This window comes from Sapajus apella, unplaced genomic scaffold (assembly GCF_009761245.1).
Source record: "Sapajus apella isolate SASKATOON/1434 unplaced genomic scaffold, GSC_monkey_1.0 scaffold59, whole genome shotgun sequence".
NCBI classification, from domain to species: domain Eukaryota; kingdom Metazoa; phylum Chordata; class Mammalia; order Primates; family Cebidae; genus Sapajus; species Sapajus apella.
Genome location: NW_022436999.1, coordinates 7,434,023 through 7,457,683, shown reverse-complemented (window position 1 = coordinate 7,457,683; position 23,661 = coordinate 7,434,023). Strand labels below are relative to the sequence as shown.

General features: G+C 35.6%; 1 protein-coding gene across 7 annotated transcripts in view; it reads left to right on the top strand.

Moving 5' to 3' along the window:
* Positions 1–23,661, top strand: part of FUT8 (fucosyltransferase 8) — a 356,276-nt gene that overhangs the window by 232,548 nt on the left and 100,067 nt on the right. For 5 of the 7 annotated variants that reach the window (XM_032246077.1, XM_032246075.1, XM_032246076.1 and 2 more), the window contains 2 exons: positions 11,612–11,727; positions 11,845–12,007. In XM_032246077.1, the coding sequence (XP_032101968.1) occupies positions 11,612–11,727; positions 11,845–12,007 (279 nt within the window). Of the gene's footprint in view, positions 1–11,611; positions 11,728–11,844; positions 12,008–12,749; positions 12,852–21,290; positions 21,330–23,661 lie in introns of those variants that run through there. The other 2 variants (XM_032246082.1, XM_032246081.1) reach the window with 2 other exon arrangements.

The following is a 23,661-nucleotide window of genomic DNA, read 5'->3' as shown; positions in this document are numbered from 1 at the left end:
AGAGCAGAAATAGACAACCTGGGGTCACACCTCAACGAACTAGAGAAACAAGAACAAACCAGACCCAAACCCAGCAGAAGAAAGGAAATAACTCAGATCAGAACAGAACTAAATGAAATTGAAACAAAAACAATACAAAAGATAAATGAAACATATATAACTTTTTTCCTTTATTATTATACTTAAGTTTTGGGGTACATGTGCAGAACATGCATGTCTGTTACATAGGTATACACATGCCTAGGTGGTTTGCTGCACCCATCAGCCCATCATCTACATTAGGTATTTCTCCTAATGCTATACCTCCCTTCCCCCCTGCCATCCTCCTACAGGCCCCAGTGTGTGATGTTCCCCTCCCTGTGTCCATGTGTTCTTATTGCTCAACTCCCACTTATGAGTGAGAACATGAGGTGTTTGGCTTTCTGTTCTTGTGTTAGTTTGCTGAGAAGGATGGTTTTCAGCTTCATCTATGTCCCTGCAAAGGACATGAACTCATCCTTTTTTACAGCTGCATAGTATTCTATGGTGTATATGTGCCACATTTTCTTTATCATTGATGGGCATTTGGGTTGGTTCCAAGTCTTTGCTGTTGCAAACAGTGCTGCAATAAACTTAACATGTGTATGTGTATTTATAGTAGAATGATTTTTAGTCCTTTGGGTATATACCTAGTAATGGGATTGCTGGATCAAATGGCTACCATTTGACCCACCTTTTCTAGATCCTTGAGGAATTGCCACACTGTCCTCCACAATGGTTGAACTAATTTATACTCACACCAACAGTGTAAAAGCGCTCCTATTTCTGCACACCCTCTCCAGCATGTTTCCTGACTTTTTAATGATCACCATTGTAACTGGTATCACATGTGATTTTGATTTGCATTTCTCTAATGACCAGTGATGAGCATTTTTTCATATGTTTATTGGCTGCAACATATATAACTTTCTAGTCCTGCTTTCATTCCTTACTTTCCAGAGGAATTTTTATTCTGAGTGTTGTATATACCTCCTGTCCACACTTTATTCTTTTATTACGTAAATACGTATGCATGAAAGTATGTTGTTTTATATCTTTTTAAAATTTGTAAGAATGTATCATACAACATCTAGGTATGTTTTGCAACTTTTTCACTCAGCATTGAAATTCATGTAAGATTATGCATGATTGATACTCGTAGGTACAGTTTGTTCATTTTAACTGTAAAATAAATTACTGAATATGAATAACCACAATTTACTATTTATTCATTCTCTATTAATGGACAACTAGTGTCTCCTTGTGGACTTGTGCTAAAATTTCTTTAGGATAATTGTAGAAGGATACATTCTGGGTTTTAATATATGTGTGTTTTCAACTTTGGAACAATTCAGCAATATTTTCTAAACAAATTGTTCTAATTTTACTTTCCTACCTTTAGTGTATGTTATGGGCTTAACTGCTTCCCCTGCGCATCCAAATTCATAAATTGAAGCCCTAAACCAGTCCCTCAGATGTGATTATATTTGGAGACAGGCACTTTAAAGAGGTGATTAAGTTAAAATGAGGTCATTAAGGTGGACCCTAATCCAATCTGATGGTGTCCTTATAAGAAGGGAGAGTTTTAGCAAACAAAAGAAGGGAGGCTTGCAAACAGGAAAGACATGTTGAGGATACAGTGAGAAGAGACAGACTTCTGCAACTCAGTGAGTGGGTCCTCAGAAGAAACCAAACCTTCTGGTAACCTTAATCAAGGACTTCTAGCCTCTAGAACTGTGATAAATTTCTGTTGTTTAAGCCACCCATTTTATGCTATTCTGTTATGGCAGCCCTTAAAAACTAATATGTGAGAGTTCCAGTTTTTCTGCATTCTCGCTTCACTCAGCATCACACTTTTTAATTGTCGCCATTCTAATAGAGGAGAGAATATCTCTGTTTCAATTTGAATATCCTGGTTACCAAAAAAATGCTGATTATTTCTCAGGATTATTGATGAATAAAGCTTTCCTCTATGAACTGCTAGTTCATATACTTTGTACATTTTTCTATTACATTGCCTTGCCTTTTTATTATAGATTTGAAGGAGTTCTTTATATATTTTACATAATAATCCTATATAAATTATATATTTTCCATTCTCTTTATCTGACTTGTCTATTAATTTTATTGCACAGAAATTTTTAATTTTTAAGGCAGTCAGATTTATTAGTCTTTATGGTTTGGGCTTAAAAAAAATCTTACTTGAGAAATTCTTTTCTCTCCCAAGGTCATGAAGAATGCAAAATTTCTTTTGAAATTTTAAAGTTTTCTTTGTCAGATTAAGTTTGAATTTTCTGTGAAACCATCTGTCACCACCATTTATTGAATGATTTATCCTTTCCCTTGTAATTTAGAATGATACCTGTGTCATATATGCTAGGATCTCTTTCTAGGTGCGTTATTGTGTCCCATTAGTCTTATTTATCTGACTTTGTGCCAATGTTACACTGTTTCCATTACTAAAACTTTGTTTTGTGTTCTGATGGGGAAAAATCCTATTTTTTTTCTTATTTTGCAAAATTAACCAGCTTATTTTGGAGATTTTGCTCTTCCATAATATTTTAGGATCACTTTGCTAAATTCAACTAAAAAAATCCTTTTGGAATTTTTATTAGAATTGCATTCAATTTATAGATCAATTTGGGAAACGACTACTTCTTCAGAAAATTCGTAATTTGTTTTTTTGTTTTTGTTTTGTTTTGTTTTGAGATAGAGTCTCACTCTGTCACCCAGGCTGGAGTGCAGTGGCATGAACTCAGCTCACTGCAACCTCCACCTCCTGGGTTCAGGTGATTCTTCTGCCAAAGCCTCCTGAGTAGCTGGGACTACAGATGTGCCATGCCTGGCTAATTTTTTTTGTATTTTTAGTAGAGACAGGGTTTTATAGGGTTTTACTATCTTGGCCCAGCTGGTTTCAAACTCCTTACCTCGTGATCCACCCACCTCAGCCTCCCAAAGTGCTGGGATTGCAGGCATGAGCCACTGCATCTGGCCAAAATTTGTAATTTTTTAACGTACAGGTTATATTGCTCTTTGTTAGATTTATTCCTTGAAAGCTTATGATACTCTTTTTACTATTGTAAATGTGGTGCTTTTAAAAACACATTTAGTAATTTGTGGTTGTCATTGTATAGGGGCTTTAATTTTTATATATTGATATTGTATATAGCAATGTTCCTGAACTTTATTAGTACAGTTTGTAGGTTATTATGGATTTTCTATATTAAAGTTTATATTATCTGAATAACATTTGTTTCTTCATTTTCTACACTTGTCTTCTTCTTTATCTTATTACATTGGCTAAGGCCTTCAGTACAGTGATGAATAGAAGCATAGATGCCAGGCTTGTCTTCTATTGTTCTTACCTTTAAAAGGAATGCTACTGATAGTTGATCCATAGAATGTGATATTTAATATGAATTTCTGATATTTCTTACTGAATTAAAGAGTTTACCTTCCATTCAGTCTTTCTTGCTAAGATGTTTGTAATGAATAAATGTTAAATTTTATCAAATGATTGTTTTTGTTACTATTGAATTGCAATTTTGTTTTAATTTGTTAATACAATCAGTTTAAATTAATAGCTTTTCAATAAACTAATGTAGTATTCTTAGGATAAAGTTGAGATAGTCATGTATTTTTTTACTATATTGCTATATTTACTAATATATCATTTGGGAGTTTGAAAATAAGCCTGTAATTGAATTAGTCTTTAACTTTTTTGTTGTCCTTGTCTACTTTTATATCAATCTTATACTAATCTCAGGAATGGAATTTTAGGATTTCCTCTCTTTATATTTCCTAGATTTTGATTGAGATGTTTTATGAATATTTGTAAAACTCGTATAAAAATGCTTGAACTTAAAGTTTTAGAAAATTCAATAGATTTTTGACCAGTGATAAAATTGCTATAAATTATTGAGTTCATTTGTAGTTTAATTCCTCTAGAAATTACTTTTTTCATGTTTTTAAAGCAAGTACCTGCAAATATTCATAGTATTTTTTGATAAGTTTAAAAATTCTTTATCTGTGTTTATGATTCTCTTTTCTTTCCTAATATTGTTTACTTGTACCTAGGTTCTTTTTCTTAATTAAGGCCTTTATTCTTTCTAATATTCATAGCATAATTGTTGAAAGTGTTTCAGAAAGGCAACCTGTTTTACATGAATTATTAAATACATTTTTGATGAGAAAAGTTTAATTTCTCAGAGAGCTGTGTAATCATTCCATTTAGGCTGCAACTCACTATTTTTTCATATTCTGACTGCAAAACAGTAATGTACTGGTATTCATATTATGTTTTATATGCATTGCATTCCTTTAGAATGGGGCTAATGTTTGGGTATTAGAAGGATACCTTCTTGTTTGAATAAAGATTTTCATCGAATTTTTATTGGGGAGAATAATTTTTGAAATATACATCAAATCTCAGAAAAACCTAACATGTAAGCACCCTTAAAGGTTTTTAAAATAGGAATGAGGATCATCTACAGGAAATCCTAATGATTACCTGTTTCATGTTTTGTCATGTAAGCAGTGAACCAGGCCAGCCTATATATCTAGTGCTGCAGCAACACAGTCCACCTTTCTTGTATTTACCTAATGACTAATGTTTAGCATCTTTTAATATGCTTAATTCTTCTTTGTCTTTTTTGTTCAAACATTTGTTTAAATCTTTTTGCTTATGAGCTTTTTTTTTCTCCCCTGATGATTTGGTTCTTTATGTAGTCTGGATACAAGTTCTTTAACAGATGTAGGATTTAAAAATATTTTCTTGGCTGGGCACGTTGGCTCATGCCTGTAATCCCAGCACTTTGGGAGGCCGAGGTGGATGGATCACCTGAGGCCAGGAGTTCAAGACCAGCCTGGCCAACATGGCGAAACCCTGTCTCTACTAAAAATACAAAAATTAGCTGGGCATGGTGACACGTGCCTGTAGTCCAGCTACTTAGGAGGCTGAGATGGAAGAATCACTTGCACTGGGGAAGTGGAGGTTGTGAGCTGAGGTCACGCCAGAGCCAAGGTCACACCATTGTACTCCAGCCTAGGTGATAGAATGTCTCCAAAAAAAAAAAAAAAAAAAAAAGACTTTCTTGTACTCTGTGTCTTTTTAAAAGAAGAGCTTTTAATGTTAGTGAAATCCAGTTTATCATTTTTTCTTTTATGGATCATACCTTTCTGTCATATCTAAGATAATTTTGCTGAACTGAGGGTCAGAAAGGTATATTTCTTGTTTTCCTCTTGTTGTAAAAACTGTCCTTTGCTAAATTATCTTTGTGACTTCATTAAAAAAATTAATTGAGTGTCCATTTATGTGTGGGCCTATTCCTGGACTTCTCTGTTTCATTATGCTCTTTGTTATCTATTTTTATACCAGTACCTCACTGTCTTGATTATTGTATATAGTTTTATAATAGGTGTTTAAAAATTTTTTTATTTTTAAAATTTTTGTTCATTCGTTCATTCAATCATTCAGACACCAACTCAAGCCAGATATAATAGGCCTTGATATCAGATGGTGTTTGCCCTTTAGTTTTACCTTTTTCTGATTTGTATTGAGTATTTTAGATGTTCGTATTTCTATATGAATTTTAGAACTGGCCTGTCAGTTTCTAAACAAATTCAGTGTTGTTTTATAATTTTAAATTCATAAGTCATGCCCATCTTTTGCCAGATTGATACTTAATTTTTTTCATTTTTTGATGCTATTGGAACTAATATGTGGTTTTAAATATTAATTTCCAATATTTTTTTGCTAGAATATAGAAATACAATTAAATTTTGTATGTTGATGTTATATTCTGCAACCTTGTTAAACACCATTAGATTTTCAACATAGATTATCATGTCATGTGAGTAAGGATAGCTTTGCTTCTTTCAATCCAACTTGAATGCCTTTGTTTCTTTTTCTTGCCTTACTCCACTGGCTAGAATTTCCAATACAGTGGTGAATAGAAGTGGTGAGAGAGGACATCCTTGTTTTGTTTCTGATCTGAGAGGAAATATATTTATGTTTTCACCATTAACCTGTGGTGTTAACAGTAAGTTTTTAATAGATGCTTGATATCAGGTTGAGGAAATTTTCTTAATTTCCTAGTTTCTGACACTTTTTTTTTTTTTTTTTTTTGAGACAGTTTCGCCCTTGTTCCCCAGGCTGGAGTGCAATGGGACAATCTCTGCTCACCACAACCTCTGCCTCCTGGGTTCAAGCGATTCTTCTGCCTCAGTCTCCCGAGTAGCTGGAATTACAGGCATGTGCCACCATGCCTGGCTAATTTTGTATTTTTAGTAGAGATGAGGTTTCTCTGTGTTGGTCAGACTGGTCTTGAACTCCCAACCTCAGGTGATCTGCCTGTCTTGGCCTCCCTAAGTGCGGGGATTATAGGCATGAGCCACCGCACCCGGCTGTTTCTGACATTTTTTATCAAGAATTTACATTAGACTTTTGTTAAGTTCTTTTTCTGAATCTATTCAGATAATGTGATTTGTAAAATTTTGTTTATAGGAAGAATTACATTGATTTAGTTTTTGATGCTAAGCCAGTCTTGCATTTCTAGGATAAACCTTAATTAATCATGATTTACTATCTACATTACATATGGTTGGGTTTAGTTTGCTAAAATTTTTTAGAATTTTTATATCTGTGTTCATGAGAGATACTGTTCTGCAATTTGTTTTTTGTTTTTTTTTTTAACAATATCTTTCTCTGGTTTTGATATCTGGATAATACTAGCTTTATTGAATGAGTTGGGAAGTATTCCCCTTCTGTTTCCTGTTCAGTGTGGCTAGAATAGGGTTTGGAAAACTATGATTCATGGGTCAAATCCTACCAACCACCTCTTTTTTTCATGGCTAGCAAGCTAAGATTGATTTTACATTTTTAAGTTGTTACATTTTAAATGTTTTATATATGTATCTAAGTAATAGCCTTGATTTTGCTTGCTGGCCCTTAAAACCGAAAATATTTGTTAGGAAAAAGTTTGACAATTTAATTGATTTTTTTTTTTTTAAAGAACCATTTTCATTGATTTTTATCTGTTTTACTTTTCCTCCATTTCATTGATATTCTCTCTGATCTTTATTACTTTGTTTCTTCCACTTAATTGAAATTTCATTTGCTCTTTTTTCTTAGTTTCTTAGGTAGAAGCTACAATTATAATCTGCAGTAAATCTGATTCTTTATATTTTTCATTTCAGACATCACAGTTTTCATCTCTAATAGTTCTATTTGGGTATCTATTTAAAAAATATATATATTTTTGAGACAATCTTGCTCTGTCACCCAGTCAGGAGTGCAGAGGCATGATCTTGGCTCACTGCAACCTCTGCCTCTTGGGTTCAAGCGAGTCTCTTGCCTTAGCCTCCCAAGTAACTGGGATTACAGATATGCGCCACCACACCCAGCTAATTTTTGTATTTTTCATAGAGATAAGGTTTTACGATGTTGGCCAGGCTAGTCTCTAACTCCTGACCTCAGGTGACCTGCCCACCTCAGCCTCCCAAAGTGCTGGGATTACAGGCATGAGCCACTGCGCCTGCCCTATTTATTAAAATTTTAACATCTTTTTAATATCTTCCCTGTCTCTAACTTTTGAACATATGAAATACAGTCGTAATAACTGTTACATCTATACTGATTCTAACATCTGTGTCAGTTTTAAGTTGGTTTTGATAGATTGATTTTACTCCTCTTTATGGGTTGACTTTTGTTTTTTTTTGCAAGCCTGGTAACTTTTGTGGATTCCGGACATCATGAATTTTACCTTGTTTGTTACTAGAAGCTTTTGTATAATTTACTAATATTCTTAAATTTTGTTCTGGGATATAGTTATTTAAAAATAACTGGATCCTATTTTGTTTTTTAAGAATTTTTAAGCAGGACCTAAGCAATGTTTGGTCTGGGGCACATTTCCCTACTATTGAGGCGAAATCCTTCTGAGCATTTTACCCAGTGCCCCAGAAATTACCGTTTTCTAGTTTGGCTGGTGTTATCAGGAACTGTTTCTAGCTAATCTGTATGAATCCCAGGTACTACTTCCTCTAATCCTTTTAGAGAGTTCTTTCCCCAGCCTGAGTAGTTCCTTACGTGTGTGCTAAGTACTCTGCTGATTCTCAAGTGGTACCTTTGCAGATTTCTGGAGTTCTCTCTCCTCTACAGTTCTCTGTTATTCAAACTCTTTCCTGGTCTTTTTAGACTCTTAGCTCCATTTCTTCAACTCAGTGAATATACTGGCTCCATCTGCATTTCCCCTCCATATACTGTGGTCTGGAAACTCTCTGAATGCAGTAAGATGGGACAGTCATAGAGCTGTCATCATTTGTTTTCCTTCTCTCATGATGACTGCCCTTTGTTGCCTGATTACAGCTTCATTTGATCATTGTTTAATATATCTCTTCTGGATTTTGAGTTGTTTCAGGCAGGATGGTAAATGCCTTGGCCAGAAGTGGAAATCTTAGATAATGTATATCTTTAGCATGTTGAATATAATAAGGAAGCATTCTGTTCCCTAAGTATTCAAAAAAGAGACTGTTCTTGCATATTGACTCTTTTCTGGATGCAGTTTGGAAAGAATAGTTCTCCTCTATTTTTTTTAGAGTGATTTTTTTCCTAGTACTTTTCTTTATGTACACTTTTTTTCCCCACAGTTGGATTAGATTATTAGGTGATATAGATTACTAATGCCATTATGTTTTATTGTAATTAAATTGGAAATCTTCGAGGAAATCTACTGAAAAGATTGTATGCTATTTTTTATGGCTGTTTTGCCTCTTGTATTCATTCCACCAGTATTTGAAGAAATGAGATAAAAAGGAGAACCGAGACATAATCTTTCTATTATTAATATTTCTATCATTAAAATATATTCTGAAAAAGGACACACCTGTCCTATGGTATATTGCTGTCAAAATAAATCCCAAGAGATTGAAGTTTTATTCAGTTTTCAAATTGTTTCCTAGAAACCAGCCACCTAATTCAGAAAGAGATTAAGCCAAGTCTTAGAAACATAACTTTTAAAACCTATATACCAGACATGCCTCATTTGTGAATGTACGTGTGCTCATAAATTGGGTAATTGTGCACCAACTACTGTATTCATTTTATTATTATTCACTTTGCGCTTATACAAATGAAGCCTTTTTCATTGATATTCTGTAGCCTCGGAAATTCATGATTGGAGGATGGTTACTTTTTATGTTCCTGTTCAATGTTAATGAATACCATTTTATAGGAAATTATAAAATGTCTCCAGTTACTTTGGTATAGCTGTAACAATAGCTAGTTTATTAAGCATGTATTCTGAAGTAGTAGAGGTAATTGACAGTTAATTTGGCTTCATCAGGTTATATAAAAAATGTTAGAAAAGCTATAAAAAACCTTTTGTGTCAAGAGTATTTGTATCAAAGGCTATGTTGGCTGGGTGCAGTGCCTCATGCCTGTAATCCCAGCACTTTGGGAGGCTGAGGTGGGTGGATCACTTGAGGCCAGCAGTTTGAGACCAGCCTGGCCAATCCAATGAAACCCCGTCTCTACCAAAATTCTAAAAAAAATTAGCCAAGTGTGGTAGTACATGCCATCATGACCATCTGCTCAGGTGGGTGAGGCACAAGAATCATATGAACACTGGAGGCAGAGGTTGTGGTGAGCCAAGATCACATCACTATACTCCAGCCTGGGCGACAAAGCAAAACTGTCTCAAAAAATAAATAAATAAATGAAAAATAAAGACTATGTTGACATATGAATTTAAATGCTGCCAATTATCATTTAAAAATTAAATTCTCTTAAACTGTGATGTTAAGAATAGATAGCCCAGACTTTTTGAGATTACAGCTCATCTCTAAAATGACAAAGCTCAGATATAATAGTAGCCTTCATAAAATTTATTGCCCAACACTGTGCTAAGTACCTTTACAGATATTTCCTCGTTTAAATAGACTTTGAAAGAAAAATCAACTATTTGATCTTAGGACAATTTTGTAAAGGGATCTATATATGTGTGTATTAATTTCCTATTGCTGCTTTGACAAATACAACAAATTTTATGGCTTAAAACAGCATAAAATTACTATCTTACAGTTTTGGAGGCCAGAGATCTCAAATGAGTTTCACTGACTGAAACCAAGGTGTCAGGAGGGCTGGATTCCCTAGAGAAGCTCTAGGAGAGGATCTAGGGTTTTTTGTTTGTTCATTTGTTTGCCTTTTCCAGTTTCTAAAAATGTGTTCCTTGCTCATGGCCGCTTCTTCTGTCTTCAGAGCTAACAGCCACGTAACATATAACCTTTTCCTCTTCTGTAGTAAAATCTTCCTCTAACTTCTTCTTATGAAGACACTTGTTATTACAAAATTGCCCACCTAGATAATCCAATTTCAAAATCCTTAATTATGTACATATTCAGAGCTTCTTTTGCCATGAAGTAATATTCACGGGTGTCAGGGATTATGTTATGGATATCTTTGGGAGACCTTTGTTTAGCCTCACACAAAATTGTATTATGTACATCAAAGTGGAGTATAGTATATTTCCAAAAGTCATATAAAAACAAAACATGTTAGGAACAAGCACAGTTTGGAATTAAGTTGAACAGAGAGGTTGACAATATAAGTAAAAGATCTTGGATTGCTGTTCTGTGCTCCAAAATTTTATATTATTGACTGATTTTTTTTTTGTTGCTGATAGAAATGAGTAAGACAGTAATCTTCCATTTTTTTATTTTTATTTTTTTGAGACAGGGTTTTTTACTCTGCTGCCTGCACTGGAATCCAGTGAGATTATCATAGTTCACTGTAACCTTAAACTCCTGGGTTCAAACCGCCCTCCTGCCTCAGCCTCTTGAGTAGCTGGGACTACAGGCACACACCACCATGTGCCCAGCTAGTGTTTTTATTTTTTGTAACGATGGGGGATTGCTGTGTTGCCCAGGCTGGCCATGAACTCCTGTGCTCAAGTGATCCTTCTACCTGGGCCGTCCAAAGTGCTGGGATTACAGGCATGTGCTACTACACTTGGCCCATTTTTTTTTTTTTCCCAGTATGTTTCATCTGCTCTTGTCTTTCTTTTTTCTATATAAAACCAATACTTAGTACTTTAAGGTCACGAATTGAAAGACAGATTTATATAATCTGATATTGTAATTAATTTAGAAATAACATTATATTTGATGTTTGAGCATATCCTTAGACACATGTTCAGATATACTTCCTTATTTCTTTTAAGCCTTTTCTTTACTTTTTCCTTCACTTTTCTTACTCCTAACCACTAATGAAGAATTGACCACTTTGCCAGTGATGGTGATACTCTAAGTAATGGAATGAAAGATTTTAGGAAAAAGTTCTAGAAGTTTGTTGACTCCTAGAAGATCATAGATTTCTGAGGTAGATTATTATTTTCTATTTTTGTTTATTATCATTTCATTGTCCATTTCATTGGTTAATCATATACCTTTGAAGAGAAAATTCCGTTTGGTACTTCTTTTGTGCAATATGGTTCAACAGCTTATAGAATTTACAGTATAAATGTTTTAGTAAAGTGAGTTTCTATTTTGTTTTACAGTTTAAAAGCTAAATGTTTACATTTTCTTTCCTGAACTATAGGATACCAGAAGGCCCCATTGATCAGGGGCCAGCTACAGGAAGAGTACGTGTTTTAGAAGAACAGCTTGTTAAGGCCAAAGAACAGATTGAAAACTACAAGAAACAGACCAGAAATGGTAGGTGTTTATACATTGTTTTTCCCTCCTCAGTATATGGGCTTTAGCACAAGTAATTGAAAGTTTCCTTTTATCAAAATGTTGGAAATGCTACAACGGTCTATTCTTTGACTGCAGGTCTGGGGAAGGATCATGAAATCCTGAGGAGGAGGATTGAAAATGGAGCTAAAGAGCTCTGGTTTTTCCTACAGAGTGAATTGAAGAAATTAAAGAACTTAGAAGGAAATGAACTCCAAAGACATGCAGATGAATTTCTTTTGGATTTAGGACATCATGAAAGGTACTATTCTCCTTTCACATTTTATTTGGGCTTTAGAAAAGATTATAATCCAAGAATGAGAAACAGACTTGTTAATCCTTCTGTTGAGTGGTAAATATTAATAGTACCTACAGTGTTTAAGAAAAGAGTACCTGAGGTCCCAAAGGATGGTAATTGCCAAGTGCAGTTTATCAACCAAAATATACCACCAGAAAGTGTTAATTAAAATGTATTTCTAGAAATCTTTACATTCTAAATAAATTCTGAAGGTAGTGATGCCAGCCAACAATACATTAAAATACCTTTCTATAAATGTTCTTTATATATAATCAGTATTTGAATTGGAGTGTGCAGTTTTGCTTTGTGGTACATTGGAACTCATACTAAGTGAGTCTGAAGGTTACATTTCTAATGTAAACATTAAAAACTTTAAAATAGCAAAATTTTTTAAAGGATTTCTAATGATAGGTTAACAGGTTGGTTTTTTTTTTTTTTTTTTTTTTTTTCTTTAAATAAAAAGGAACATTTCTGTTCATTGTTCTTTAATTTAGTTGCTGGAAAGAAGAACCTGAGATCTGCCTGGTTAAAGCTGTTTCTTCTGTATACTACACATTGCTAAATAATATGAAGTTTATCTTGCACAGAAGGGAAAATGTTTTGTTGCTGTTGTGTTCATACAGAACAAAATATATCTCAAAATCATTATAAATACAGTGAAATTGTCTTTAGGCCTATTATATTTAAAAGTCTAGGTTCCCAGTAGGATTCCGATGGCAATTACTGTCTCATTAGTGAACAATAAAAGAAAAATTGTTGTATTAGCACAATTGACTACTGTGAAGAGGAAAAGAATTACCCCATACAAGTAAGAAATTTCATATTTTTTAACATCAGCAGCAATATTATAATGATTTTGAAAAATTGCTGGGTTGTTTTAGGTGAAATTGTAAATAAAAATCTATCTTTTTATTGGAATCATTTTATCATTAATGAATTTGTAGAAGTACGATAGCATGGATTTCAAGGTGCAGTGAATTATTAGGCCACACATTAGGCAGAATCTTTTATGTATTTTGCCCAGCTTTCAATCAGGCCATACTTAATCCACTAAACCAAAGGCTGACTAATTCTGTCCTTAATATTTCTCTACCCTAAAGCTGATTCTAGGCACCAAGCTTCCCTTAAATGGAATTTTGTGCTTGTGTTCTTTGCTTATCACAGTTTTGTAGGGAAATTCATATCTGAAGAGGATTTGACTTGGGTAGACTATGCCGTATGTAAAAGGGAATTTTGGCCATTGACTTCTGATGGAATGTTTAATTTTAAGATTTAAGTAATTGGGCCAGGCACCGTGGCTCACACCTGTAAGTCCAACGCTTTGGGAGGTTGAGATAGGCAGATCTCTTGAGGACAGGAGTTTGAGACCAGCCTGGCAAAACCGATTCTCTACTAAAAATACAAAAATTAGCCAGGCATGGTGGCGCATGCCTGTGATCCCAGCTATTCAGGAGGCTGAGGCACGAGAATCACTTGAACCTGGGAGCCAGAGGTTGCAGTGAGTGGAGATCGTACCACTGTACTCCAGCCTGGGTGACAGAGCAAGACTCTGTCTCAGGCGAAAAAAAAAAGGATTTGACTTGTTAAATAACTTGAGACTTTAATTTTCTGTTTTATTTTTAAAGTAAAATAATTCTTTTACACTTTAAAAAGAATTTTTTTTTTATTTTTTAGAGGTGGAGGTCTCTCTTTTTTTGTTGTTTTTGTTTTTGTTTTTTTAGACAGAGTCTCGCTCGTCAGGCTGGAGTGCTGTGGTGCGATCTCGGCTCAATGCAGCCTCCGGAGGTGGAGGTCTTTCTATGTTACCCAGGCCAGTCTCAAATTCCTGGTCTCTAGCAATCTTCCTTCCTCAGCCTCCTGAGTAGCTGGAATTACAGGCGTGGGCTACCGTGTCCAGCTGAATTGAAATAATTATTTAAGGAATTATTTTGTAAATATTAATATAATTTGTACATGTAACTTGCATATGTTTTGTGACCATATGTACAAATGAAAAGTGAATATAATAAATGGGCCCCTGAGAAACTGATATAAATCAATTTTCCATTTTGTATTTGTTGAATTCCATATTAAATGTATTATGATTCCTTACAGTGCCTTTTATTTTATGCTAAATAACGGTATTTCACTGAAAACAAAAAAGGTACCCAAGTCAGTTTCTTTTTCTGTCTTAAACAGAAATGACAGTGAACCTGGGACGAAACATCACAGGGTAGTAATTTAACTCCAGGAAGACAGATTAGAATATGGTAATACAAATAATGAACAAAACGCAACCAAACATTAGAGAAATAACCCTTAAACTGATGAATGTACAAATAGAAAGGATTTTTATTATATAGAATATACCCTTTTACTGACCATTTTCAGGGTTCTTAAGTATAAGAATTAAAATCAAAACAAACTTTTATGTTTGCCTCTGGTAATTTTTATATGACACAAAAGTCCATTTTATTTTTACATTGGTTCAAACTATAGTGTATAGGTTTCTAAGTCTGTAGTTGTGACTACAATGAGGCTGCCACCTGGGTTTGGGCCTGCCTTCTTAAAATAGCCCTCCTGAGTCTTGGGCTCTGTAAGGGTTTTGCAGCCTTCTACCTGGGTTAGAAGATTATTAACATATTGCACTTGAGTAGTTCCTTGTGGGAACCCCTGATGTGTAGCCAAATTTGACAGAGTGTAGGTACCCTGGGCACTTAGTACTTGCGACGGCATCTGAAGTAGGGTGTAGCATTATGGAACTGAGAGGTCCACACTAATTCTGGGTAGTTGATGTCAATACCTAGCTGGTGTCCCCAGAGATTTGGAGAATTACCTAATGTGGAAAACCCCACATTTGGTGTCAAAAGTGTCCTGTGATTAAAAACAGATCATAATAGTAGTAGTAATACTCAGTGATGCCAAAGTTGCTGGTCTTTGAGAACTACAACTATAGACTCCCTCTTTCTCTTTGTGAGTTCACCACTGATGCCTGTTTCCTGGTAAAAATCACATTTCTGTATAGGTTAGTGACCCATCAGTGAGCTGTGGGGAAGACTCCTCTCCTTTGTTGCCCCATTGATGCTGTTTCCTGATAATCAGGGCACCATTTTTCTCTTGTGGAATGTGGCTCATGTTCATTACTTGTATTACCAGGCATTAAAATGCAGCCTGGGGGCCAAATATTGTAAGTTTGAATCTGAGATTCAACTCACCTGAGATTTTTAGCAAAACACTATTTATTTACCTGATTGGCCTTGATAGCTAATAACTAATAGAGCCTAATCTCTGTCTGCAACCACAGTTGGGTAATCAACTGGTAGTAATTAGTAATATTATTGGGCTTTTAGAAGCTTTTACAGGCTTCTTAAGAATTTATAGGTGTTAATGGTGTAATAAATTTAGGGTAGCATGTTAATTATTACCTGCTATATTGATCTCAAGTATTAGCATCTCTAGATTTTTAAATGATGATTTCCTTCCAGTGATTGCATATGACCATTCTTCCCAGTAACACAGTTAAATATACTTGTAGCTTTTGAGGTCATTGATCATGAATTGACCCTAACCTACCTCTTTGCAATAGACAGAAATAAGCTGTTTAGGGAAAGTATTTTTGCCATTGTGGTTTTATTATTTACATAGTATTGTAGGTTCAGTGCTTGGATTTATGGCAGTTTAGATGTGTACCTCAACCTCCAAGCATATCATGGAGTCTTGTTTTATCAACCTTTCAGGCCGATGCAGAGACACAATCACTGTTGCTCTGATTCTTTTTGTCATCTTCATATTGCCAGATACCAGTTTATGAAAATGATACCAAAGCTGCTTCTTACTGCTTTTTAAATTACCACAATTATTATTTTTTAATTTATTCACTTTATTATTTTTACCAAGTCCTGTTTATGGTAATTTCTAACAATTATTAAACTTCTAACTAAAGTACAGGAGATGAGCCATTTTTCAACTGTGTTTACTGAAACTATTGAAAAACAATCCAATAAAGTAGCAATCTCCTCTCCCCTACCTAGTTTGCATCATCTCGTTATCAGTAATATATAAAGCAGCTTTGCTAAGACTAAATGGTGTTCTCCAAATGGTGAGTGATACTTATGAAATTATGCTGATTTGCTAATGTACAATAAGACATTGTGGGGGATTCTGTAACAAAGGAAATGACTTTGACTCATATAAGGGGTATAGGGGGAAAGATTGGTAGGTTTATAACTTACAGATTTTTTTAACTTTCTGATCATAGTTGTTGTTGCCCAATAGCTTGTATTTTCATTCTCCTTGGAAGGTCCAAGAATTGATAGTCCCACTCTTGAAAAGTTAAGTTTGGTGAACCTTCAAACGTTCTATTCTTTGTATTTTATTTCATGCACACACAAACACACAGGAGAAGATAGAGAGGGAGGGATGAAGGAAGATCTTACTAAGGTCTTGGAGATGTGATTTGATTGAGACTTACATTAAGCTGGAATGTGGATATTGTTTCTTAAGTTTTCAATTTATTTGAACAAAATGTTTGTGTATGATTGTCTTTCTTCTAAGGAATCCAAACTTATTTTCAAGTGGTGCTAGAACATTCATTCTAATATTCATGTGCAAAGGGATACATTTTCTTATGATGTCATCCTTATTCTGCTCATCACTTAATCTCTACCAGCCAGATAGTGATTCTTCATCTCCTGTAATAGAACTGTGCCTTCTAAAATAAAGTTTGCATTACAGGAAGAATCTCCAGGTGGAAAAGAGTGTTTTTCTTCTAGTGGCCCTAATTCTGTTTTGCTTCCTCCTACCACACATGTGACTTCCAAAGTTAAGAATGATTTTGACATTAAAAACTATCATGTACTAAGGATTTCTTACATGCCAGTCACTATAATAAAGGTTCTGCATTCATTATGTCATTTCATTAGCACAGTAGTCCTACAGCATACACATTATTTGTTCTTTCTTTCTTTCTTTTTTTTTTTTTTTTTTTAAGACAGAGTCTCACTCTGTCATCCAGGCTGAAGTATACTGGCATGATCATGGCTTACTGCAACCTCCACCTTCCAGGTTCAAGTGATTCTTGTGCCTCAGCCTCCCAAGTAGCTGGGACTACAGGCACATGCCACCACACCTGGCTAATTTTCATATTTTTAATAGAGACAGGGTTTCACTGTGTTGGCCAGGCTGGCCTCAGACTCCTGACCTCAAGTCATCTGCCCACTGTGGCCTCCCAAAGTTCAGGGATTACAGGTGTGAGCCACTGCACCTGGCTTAGTTTCTTTTTTTTATAACTAAAGTTATATTTAGGTCTAGAGAAATTAGATGATTTAACACAGGCTAAGTAGCAGAGCTGTTTTACTCCAAAATCATTTCTCGTAATTGCTAAATACTTAGGCTTTCCGAGCTTTATTTTCTCTTCTACACATGAGGATATAATTTCTGTAGCACAGCATTGTGATGATTACATGAGGAAAAATACATAAAATACTTTACATAGTGCTTGACACATTATAGATTCTAGTAGGCTCTGGTCAGACATATTAATACCTTAGGAACACTTTTTTTTTTTTTGAGATGGAGTTTTGTTGCAATGGTGCAATCTCGGCTTACTGCAACCTCCGCCTTCAGGGTTCAAACAACTCTTCTGCCTCAGCCTCCTGAGTAGCTGGGATTACAGGTGCCCGCCACTACACCCAGCACATTTACCCTTAAGTGTTAATTCCTTCACCTTCTTGCTTAAATTACATCTCTGTGCTGGCCCTTAGGGGAAACTTCTCTTTTTTTTTTTAAAGCATGGTCTTGCTCTGTCACCCAGGCTGGAGCACAGTGGTGTGAAAACAACTTGGGCTAAAGTGATCCTTCTGCCTCAGCCTCCAAAGTAGCTGGGACTGTAGGCATGTGTCACTGTGCCCAGCTAAACTTTTTATTTTTTGTAGAGAGGGGGTTTTGCCAGGTGCCCAACCTGGTCTTGAATTCTTGTGCTCAAGTGATCCTTCTGCCTCAGCCTCCCAAAATGCTGGGATTATAGGCATGAGCCACCCACCTGTACGAACTTCTCCCTTTAACATTTTGAATCAAGCATAAACAAAAAACCCTCTTTGTATTTGGTTCCTCGGCAGCATAGAGGCAAACTAGAACTCTTTTTTTTTTTTAAACAGTTTTATGACTATTAAAATAGAGAAATTAGCAGAAAATACAAAGAACATAAAACAATCAATTTTTGAAATGGAGGTTTTAATACCTGGCATAGGTGGCTTGCTTTCAGAGTCATAAACTCTGTTCTACTCGGCTGGGCATGGTGGCTCATGCCTGTAATCCTAGCACTTTGGGAGGCTGAGGAGGGTGGATCACATGAGGCCGGGAGTTTGAGACCAGCCTGGTCAACATGGTGAAACCCTGTCTCTATGAAAAACAAAAAAAACCTCGCTGGGCATGTGGCACACCTCTGTAATCCCAGGTACTCAGGAGGCTGAGGCAGGAGAATCACTTCGACTCTTTAACGTAAAACTAAGAGCATATTGAATTTCCTTTTAACCTTCAACAGACATTTGCTGATAAACTGGTTATTCCACTGTATGATATCTCCAGAAACAGTACTGTTATTTAAAATTGAGACTTATGCCGGGCACAGTGGCTCACACCTGTAAGCTCAGCACTTTGAGAGGCCAAAGCAGGTGGATCACCTGAGGTCAAGAGTTCAAGACCAGCCTCACCAATGTGGTGAAACCTTATCAATACTGTAAATACAAAATTAGTCGAGTGTGGTGGTACATGCCTATAATCGCAGCTACTTGGGAGTCTGAGGCAGGAGAATCACTTGAATCTGGGAGGCGGAGGTTGCAGTAAGCCAAGATTGTGCCACTGCACTCCAGCCTGGCCAGCAAGAGCAAAACGTTGTCTCAATCAATCATTCAATAAAGTTGATACTTGGAACAAGTTTTGTGATTACTTCTATTTGATAGGTAGGAAAAAACAAATGACCACATTCGATTATCATGAAACCTATGAAATATTTAGACATTGCTGTATAAACATTTGCAAAATGAATAAATGAGATATAAGATAGTTTCAATCTGAAAGGATATACAGTTAACCACAGATAAGAGGAAGAATAGTTTATATTGTTGTCTATAAGTATAGCTTCTTTTTCTCTCTGTCTTTGGAGGAAGATATGCATTCATCAGGTGGGAATCCCACCTGCTGCTCTTACTGTAACATCTGCCTCTTCTCCTCCCTGCCTGTGCCCAAGTCACACAGGGCTTCAGTTAGTGACCCAGGTAGGTGAGGTCTTTTTCCCCACTCTCCACCTGAGTGGCTCCTTTTTATCCTTCAGGTCTCACTTTAGATATCCCCATGACAGAGAAACCTTGCCTGAACCCATTGTTTATATCCCTGTGCTCAACAGATTATCATACCATTTTATTTCTTGTATTTATAAAATTTACCATAAAACGTAGTTGTTTTCTTCATTTTTTGGCTATCTGTAAGCTTCATAAGAAAAAGTAATATAACTGCTTTCCTCAATATTGTATCTTAGGGCACAGCACAGATGATTAATAAATATTTGTTAAACAAACAAAAAACATAGATGGGAAAGAGGCTCATAAAACTGAGAAGATTTTTTAAATGAACTTCTAGCTGAGCTCTGTAGCCCTATTATAGTTAAAGACTTCTGTGTGTCCATGAGCAACTCACAATCTCATACAGATAGTGACTTCCCCACCACCCCCAGTAACTATAAAAGAATACTGTAGTCTACAGAATAGTCCATAGGGAACTCAGTTTTATAATCTGAAAAAACTTAAAAGTTGAAACTTTGCCCAACCTAAAAAACTTAGATTATTTCTTACATTGTACGTTTGGTTTTTGCAGCAAAAGTCTCCTTCATGAAAAGAAAATGTTTTGAATTCTAGTTGAGAATGACAAATATGAAAATGGACAAGGCATCACATATTGGCCTCTTGCCCTGTTTAAAAAGGGTGAAAATGGAAGTAGCTAAGCTGCAAAGTTCCTCTGTGTGTGAATAATGTTGACACATGAAACAAATGTCTAAAGTGCTTCACAAATGGCACTGTTGTTCCGAAGCATTGTTTACAGTTGTTCCACTATTAATTTAGGATGAATAGTCTAAATGGTGGGTAAGATTTTTAATTTTTATTTGTATTAATAGTTTCACTTTATTCAAAGGGGCTATTATCAAGTATTCTCTGTTAATCATGTGTACTTCTAATGGCTTTCTGTGATAGTAAATAAGACTTTCCTGTGGGCTGCCATTGCATTTTTACTAAATAGTTTAGCATCTAGTTAAGAACCAGGAATAAAAGAGTACTAAGACTGTGTCACATACTCTTAGGCAAATCACAGTTGCCGAGAGCGTGTTTCACTATCTCTTAAGTGATTCCTTCTTATTGATCAATCCCCTTCTTCTGGGTGTTATAGGGAACTCAGTATTGGGTCATTTTTATGATTGACCATCAGTACCATATGGTACTATTACCCACATCTAATGGATCCTTCCTCTTAGTGGTAGAATTATTTGTGGGTGCTCTTCAGACACAATGTAAAAGTTCTGAAACAACTCCTGAGGGTCTCTAGCATTTAAAAAAAATAGCTGCTATCACATATATTACTATTTTGTGTGTCTTACCACTATGCATTTTTTAAAGAGCTATATGGAAGGTATTTTGAATACTTTGTCTCAGAGATGTCAAAATAACTTTCCTAGGACACAAAGTTAGTAGGAGGTAGAACCGAAATTGAGAAATTGGTATGTCTGGCTCCCAAAGTTCTCTCTTCTGATTCAGACTTTCTGATTTTGGATGTTTACACTGAGCAGAGTGCACATTATTGTGCTCTGGACCTCCTACTTTGATATTTGTTAGCGTAGTAGTTAGAAACCTGTTGCTTGGGTTTGAATTCCTACTCTGACATTTCTGAGGTTTGTGACTTTAAGCAAATTATTTTAATTCTCAATGCCTGACATTTCTTATCTAGCTCATCAGATAATTGTGAGAATTAAATGAAGTAATGTAAAACACTTAGAATAGATGTACTTATTTATTATTGTTGTTCTTTTTTTGTATTGTAATACGTCAGTTTTCTCTAAGTACTTTTGGAATCTCCAGCTAATGCTTTATGTTTTTAGTTAATACAATCATTGTAAGTGATTTCTAGATGTGTAATTTTGTTGACAATATAAATAAGTTTATAACTTTATAATTTCCATAATAATCTATACTCTGAAGCATGCCTTAAACAGAGGAGTTAATACAAAGTGTTGAGAAAGGGATGAAGCTGGAGCTACACCTAGGTAAGGATTATTCCCCAAACCTCTCTACCATCGAACTGGATTTGTAAAAGATAAAAATGATCATCATTATCTCATTATATAAACCCTTAAAGATTTTTCTTTTGCTACTTTTTCATTCATCTATTTAAAGATATTTATTGAATATTTTGCTGTGACATGCACTACTCTGCATGCTGATTTAAGCAACAATAAAAAGAAAACAAAAAAATAAAATTTAGAAAAGCAACCAAAAAAAGTTTACTCTTTTGGAGCTTAAATTCTAGTAGGGCAGAAAGATAAGAAGTAAGTGATATTGTACATTGGAAAATGATAATTACTTTAAAAAAATAAGCAGGGAGGGACTGTTAGTAGCAGTGAATCCATATCGGCCTGCAGCAACTCAATTCTTGCCTCCTTGGAGAAAAGGATTTGGCCAGAGGATCGTAAGGCAGAGTGAGAGATCTATGCAAGTTTTAGAGCAGGAATGAGAGTTTATTAAAATGTTTTAGAGCAGGAATGAAAGGAAGTAAAGTACACTTGTAAGAGGGCCACACGGGCAACTTGACAGGGTCAAGTGCGCTGCCTGGCCTTTGACTTGGGCCTGTATACATTGCTGTGGTCCTGGGGTTTGCATTTCTTCTTACCTGATTTTTCCTTGGGGCAGGCTATCTGCATGTGCAGTGGCCTGCCAGCTCTTGAGAGGGATTGTATGTGCAGTGTGTTTACTGAAGTTGTGCATGTGCTCATTTGGGTCATTTTTTGTCATACCAGTTGAGTGTTCCTAGAAGGAGGTCATATAACAGTTAAACTCTGCCATTTTGCCTCCTAGCACGCATACTTGAGCCAGCTGACACAACTCTTGAAATCTTATCAGGAAGCCGCTGATCACCAATTTCAGGTGTTTTCTATTCAGGAGACTGCCTTTCCCTGGCACCAGCTGCAACCAGTTAAATTATTTTAGACAGTTTAACAACTACCTGACCATCACCTGATGGTCACCTGACATTGCTGGGAGTCAAGGGATACCTTCTCCTGCCCTCTCTTGTCTGCCTAGCTACTTACTCAAACAGGAGGAAAGGGAAAACCAAGAGAGACAGGTGATAGGAGGGAGTGTTGGATTTTTAAGTGGGATAATCTGGGAAAATCTTATGAAGATGGCGACATCTGAGCAAAGATTTCAAGGTCATTTAGGTGAGCCATGTGAATAGATATCTGAGAAAAGAGCATGCCAGGGCAGGGAGAATCAAAAAGAAAAGCTCTGGAGTAGGAATATACCTGGCACTGTCAGGGGTTAGCAACAAGATCTGTGTGACTGAAATAGAGAAATCAAGGAGGATGGTAGTGGGAGATGAGATCAAAGACAAAGATGAGATTAAAGTGAGCCACGTTGGGTGGGGTCTTTTAGGTCAAAGTAGTAATTTTGGCTTTGACTCTGAGTGAGATGAAGAGCCCATTCATGTTAAGAGTAGTAACATTATTTGCCTGATGTTGTAACAGGATCTGGCTGCTATATTGAGAATAGACTTTAGACATAGGCAATGGTGGAAGCAGGGAGACCTTGTTAGGAGGTGGTTGTAATCCAAGTGAGAGAAGATGGTGTCTCAGTTGGTAAAAGTGCTGGTGGTGATACATGAAAAATTAGAAATTAGCTATAAATTTGCTGACAGATTTGTAGGGGATGTTAGACAAAGAGAGACTCTTGCTTTTTACTTTTCTTTCTTACTAAATGCAAGTCATAATTTTTATTTCATGCAATATAAATAAAACCATTTTTACCAGCCCTAAAGTTTCTCTTCTTAATTTACTGGGGATTTTACTTCACTCTGCAGGAAATCCAGCACATTGTGATGGATGCTACACAGAGTGGGAATTACTGGTGCTAAACAATCATTTTATTAGTTTAAACCAGGACTCAGCAAATTATGGCCCAAAAACCAAATTTGGCTCATTGCCTATTTTTATAAATAAAGTTTTATTCAGACACATCCATACCTATTCATTTGCATATTATCTAGGGCAGCTTTCTGCTACAAAGGCAAAGGATCTTAGAGAACAATAGAGACTAAAATATTTACTATCTGGCCCTTTAATGAAAAAGTTTGCTGGCCCTTGGTTTATACTGCTATGAGTTACAGAAAATTTTTCCTCATCTTTTTCCAGTCATTCAGAATGTTTAAATTTGAAAACAAAAATTAAAACAGGGCATGAAATGATATTAGAGAGAACGAAGAGGCACTGTTCAAATACTAACATCAACTTCTTCCTCTATGTTAATCTATTCATTCGTTTGCTTTGCATATTCACTTTCCTCCAGATCTCTGTAGTGCTCTGTCTGTGTTGGGAAACAAGTGCA